Raw genomic sequence first — 4,954 nt, 5'->3', positions numbered from 1 at the left:
GGCTTGGTTGAACCAAATGAAAACCACTGTGGTTGCTCTAACAGGCTTGTTTGAACCAAATGAAAATAGATGAAATGGCGAGGGGACATTTCGTAATATTTGTGGAAGTTCACTCGTCAACAATTTCGTGGTCTTGAGATCGAAGAAACTGACGTGGATATTTTGCATATAAGAAATACTCTATTAAGCATATTATTTTTGTACTTATATATACACTAATGTGTAAAAATGGGCGCTCTATTTGATTTTTCACTTTTCTCACTCCTCCTCTTCCTCTGTTTCTGCCCTTGAGATCGGCGGTGACGGTGCCTTGTTTCTTTCTTTCTCGAAAAAGTAAAAACCATAGAAATAATTATTACACTATTTTACTTTTTATTTTGAAATTTTCATCATTTTTCATAAAAATAATAATAAAATAGAAAAAAGTTTGTCTTTCTCATCTCAATATTTTTTTCTCTCTGTATTTATAAGTTTTTCTCTCTCGAAGAAAACTACATTTCTCCTTCTTCTTACACCCTTTTCCCTTTAAAGTTAGGGTTTCTACTTACTACCAACAAACTTTTCATTAAGGTATGTATTAATTATATTTGATTCTACACTAATTTTTCCCTATTGAATTCTTAGATTTTGTTAATTACGAATCAAATTGAGGGCTTGAGTTGATTAATCTTTGGATAATTTGTTGACATATTCTCGATTACTTGTGAGGTTTTTGATCAAATGGGGTACTAATTCTGAAAAAATATTTAAAATTAAGGATTTTTTTCCCTTCTTTTTGTAATAAAGATTTGATTTTTAATTGTAGGATATAGTTTTGTGATTTTTATTTGATTTGGGGTTGTCAAGATGGTGTGTTTTTCTATCTTATGTTATGAGTTCATTTTCGTGGTAACCGACGGGTTTACGTGGTGGCGAAAGTAGTGGTTGGAGGTGGTGAAGATTAGGGTCGGTGAAGTGGAGAAAAAAAAAATGCCAGATTTTGAAAGTGTGCAACAGAAGCAGGAAAATAATGATCCTCATGCAGAGTTTCATAGGGGAGTAGAGGACTTAATGCGAGGGCAATTGGATGATTGTGTGTCATTGGGAACATGTAGCTCTCCATGTGATCAAGAAGATGAAGATGAGGAAGGTGATCAACTTGTGCGCCGCAGGAGAAGGTCGGACCTTGAAGGGGAAGACTTGGCTGAATCTTCAGCTGCCCGGAGACGCCACTCTCGAATTTTGAGTAGATGGGCTGCGAGGCAAGCAGAAGAGATGATTACAACACTGGAGAGGAGGAATCGTGAGTCTGAGCTGATGGCACTTGCAGGTTTGCATACTGTGTCCATGCTTGATTCTTCTTTCTTGAGGGAATCACAGTCTCCAACTTCAAGAAGCAGGCAGGGTGCTGTTGAAAGGCCTAGTACTCAGGCTTCATCTTTACTGCAAATGTGGCGTGAGTTGGAGGATGTACACGTTTTGAATCATGCTGGAGATAGGGTTAGAGAGAGATTGAGACAGCAGAGGAGTGTTGAATCTAATACTAACCTTTCTAGCACAAACATTTCGGAAAGTCGTGCGAGTGGAGATGTAAGTGAGAGTGACAATGAGTATGGAGCGTGGTCTCAAGGTCAAATTGAGACACAGAATGAGCGTGTGGACCAGCAAACCTCTAGCCGGGAGCAATCACCTGATATTGGGGATGTAGATAGGGAGAGAGTGAGGCAGATTGTAAGGGGCTGGATGGATAGTGGCATAAGTGATCAAACATCTAATGCTCCGCAGAGGACCAGTCCTCGAGCTGAATGGCTTGGTGAACCGGAACGTGAGAGGGTGCGAGTTGTGAGGGAGTGGGTCCAAATGACAAGTCAGCAGAGGCCTACGCGCGGTGCTAGGAGGGAAGAGAGAACTGGCGCAGTCAGTGGTCAGACTGATCGTGCTCGGGATGGGGCAGTTGTTAACCATGATCAAGGCCAACCTGATCATATTCGCAGGGATAGGCTTAGATTACGTGGTAGGCAAGCTATAATTGATTTACTTATGAGAATTGAAAGAGAGAGGCAGAGGGAGTTGCAGGTATTGTTGGAGCATCGAGCTGTTACAGACTTCGCTCACCGGAACCGTATTCAGGTTTGTTTCATTTAAACAGTTGCAAGATCTCTTGTTTACCTTTTATCACACTTCCATTTGTGGAGTGTTACAAGTTTTGTTATGAATTTTCTGAATCCGTTTCTGTATATACACATAATGCATTCGTCATATGAAAATACTGTCCTGGTTAACTAGCATGCACCAAAGCTCTCCCATATACACCAATTATACATATAAGCTAACAAAGGTCTAACGGTGGAGTCATGTGTACATTTATGTAGCATAAACTTTCAGTGTTGTATAATATTATGCTCTGTTAGCTGCATATATGTCTTAGTTATTGTGTTCCCAACCTCCACGAGAAGCATTGTAGCTCTTTTGTATTATTAAGTACGACAATGACTTGGCAGTCTAATGTGGGTCTCGTTTCCAGTCATTGCTCAGAGGGAGGTTCCTACGGAATGAAGGGACTGTTGAGGAAGAGAGACCCCCTTCTTTGGCGGTGAGAGAATTGGGTCAGTTGAGACAACGACATACTGTGTCTGGTCTGAGGTATGAATTCCTATCCCGGCATTCAATAAAGCTCTGCTTAGTGCCGTCTTTTATCTAGATATTGGGGAAATTTGAATTTTGATTAGTCCGAGTAGTATTAGGGACTGGTTAGTTATCCTTCAGGGGTTATTGGTTTGAACCTTTTTCTAAAAAAACATTTGGTATCTGTTATGTCTGGATTAGCTACTGTTGTTCTTCTGAACTTCTGTTACATTGCCATTTGTAATTTTTTTTATTTAAGTCATTGGATAATGAGATTATACATTGCATGTAATAGTTTACGTGTTTCCGTTGATTTTTGGTTAGAGATTGAATCATGATCATTTTATTGGTAATTAGGGATGGATTTCGAACTGGATTGGAAACTAGTCGTGGACAAGTAGGCAACCCCTCTGATACCTTATCTGAGGAACAAATCCAAACAAGCGACTCAGAGGAGTTTCCTAATGAAACCCGTGAACAATCTCAACCTAGGAGCCGAGAAGAACAAGTTCATCGGTTGTTTGAGAGTACAAGAGGCCTGGAAAGTGATACAGATGTTCCAAGCATAAGTTCGCAAGAACCTGTATCTCAAGCAGGGGATTGGCAGGAACAAGCTCCAGAAAATGAAAGAAGAGACTGGGAACATTCTCCTGCAGTTTTAAATCAATGGGAGGAGGGTAACGATGACGAAATGGATGGTAACTGGCAGGAGAACGGGGCTGCAACTTGGCCCCAAGAAACTCCAAGGGCAGATAGTGGAGAAGCTAGTCATATTCAAGAAGCACATGTGTGGCATGAGAATCGTTCTCAGGAAGCTGTAGAACACTGGCCTGATGCTTCCAATCTCCACAGATCCCGTCGTCCTGTTCCTATAAGGAGAATTAGTAGATTCCATCCACCTGACGATGATAATGTGTACAGCATGGAACTCAGGGAACTCCTTAGCAGGTAGTTTTTTATTCGCCACAAATTTGTTTTTCTTTTGCTGTTCATCTAAGCAGAAGTTGATGTTATTGCAGGAGAAGTGTCTCTAATCTGCTACGCAGTGGTTTCCGTGAGAGTCTAGATCAATTGATACACTCATATGTGGAAAGGCAAGGTCATGCTCCTTTCGACTGGGATCTGCATAGAAACTTGCCTATTCCTGGTTCACCAGAGCAAGATCAGGAGCAGCATATAGATGAGTTAAATGTTGATCAACCAGACACTGTTGCCAGGCCTTCGCTTGTGCTCCCATCTCCACCGGTGCCCCCACCGCAGCCTCTTTGGCTACAGAATGCCAACTGGCCATCTAGGCACAGCTTGCACCGGACAGAAATGGTACTGTCATAATTCTTATAAAACTTAAATCTAGTTTGGATGTGAGATTAACTTTTCAGACTTGAAACTATGCCACGTGAAATTAGTGTTGTGGATTAATTATATTTTGCCACAAGAACCAACCTTTCTGCAGCTCAATTGATTTAGATTGTCTGTATAAAACCAGGAATGGGAGGTAATTAATGATTTGAGGGCAGATATGGCTAGGCTCCAGCAAGGAATGAGCCATATGCAGAGGATGTTGGAGGCTTGCATGGATATGCAACTAGAGTTGCAGCGTTCCGTAAGACAGGAAGTCTCTGCTGCTTTAAATCGCTCAGCTGGTGGTCCAGGTATTTACACCATCTTGAAGCACTCTTTACCTTCTCATGTTTATTGACATTATTAGCTAACGAGGTTAAGCAAGCATTATCCATAGGCGACTTCTGACTTTTTCTATTTGTTGCAGGCGTGTGTGAGTCATCCGAGGAGGGATCGAAGTGGGGCCATGTGAAAAAAGGAACTTGTTGTGTATGTTATGATAGTCATATTGATTCTCTTCTGTACAGGTATATCTCTGTGCTAAGTTGTATGGTATTTTATGAACAATCGAAGTGCGAGTCTGGTTTCCTATTTTAGCAGCCCAATCTATATCGTTATCTAATACTGGTTAAATCTGCAGATGTGGGCATATGTGTACTTGTTCGACATGTGCAAACGAATTGGTTCGTGGTGGAGGAAAGTGTCCGTTGTGTCGTGCGCCGATCATCGAGGTGGTCAGAGCTTATTCCATACTGTAAAAATGATAATGGCTAAAAGTAACAAAAAAGAAAAAAAATGAAGAAAAGAAAAAGGTAAATGGAGGTAGGATATTGGAGCCATTGTCAGTTGTTCTTTCTAACTTGCTTTTTCCAGGTTTAACACCCCATATTCTTATCTAATTTAATTAGATTTGTTTGGTTCTCAATCCCAGTGTTGTCCTGATTATTTCCTGGAACATATGCAATGTAAAATGTACAATTGAAATAAGAAATGGCACGCCTTCTCTTCA

The 4,954-nt window shown here is 40.8% G+C and overlaps 1 protein-coding gene across 1 annotated transcript; it reads left to right on the top strand.

Moving 5' to 3' along the window:
* The first annotated feature begins 342 nt into the window (after nucleotides 1-342).
* LOC113309806 lies at nucleotides 343-4,954 on the top strand. Its single transcript, XM_026558319.1, has 8 exons — nucleotides 343-570; nucleotides 806-2,109; nucleotides 2,504-2,622; nucleotides 2,962-3,552; nucleotides 3,624-3,924; nucleotides 4,091-4,256; nucleotides 4,373-4,472; nucleotides 4,586-4,954. The coding sequence occupies exons 2-8, from the start codon at nucleotides 970-972 to the stop codon at nucleotides 4,701-4,703; spliced, it is 2,535 nt and encodes an 844-aa protein (XP_026414104.1). The 5' UTR covers nucleotides 343-570; nucleotides 806-969; the 3' UTR covers nucleotides 4,704-4,954.

Source organism: Papaver somniferum, chromosome 9, assembly GCF_003573695.1.
Source record: "Papaver somniferum cultivar HN1 chromosome 9, ASM357369v1, whole genome shotgun sequence".
Classification (NCBI taxonomy): Eukaryota; Viridiplantae; Streptophyta; class Magnoliopsida; order Ranunculales; family Papaveraceae; genus Papaver; species Papaver somniferum.
This window is presented reverse-complemented; position numbering and strand designations above follow the sequence as displayed.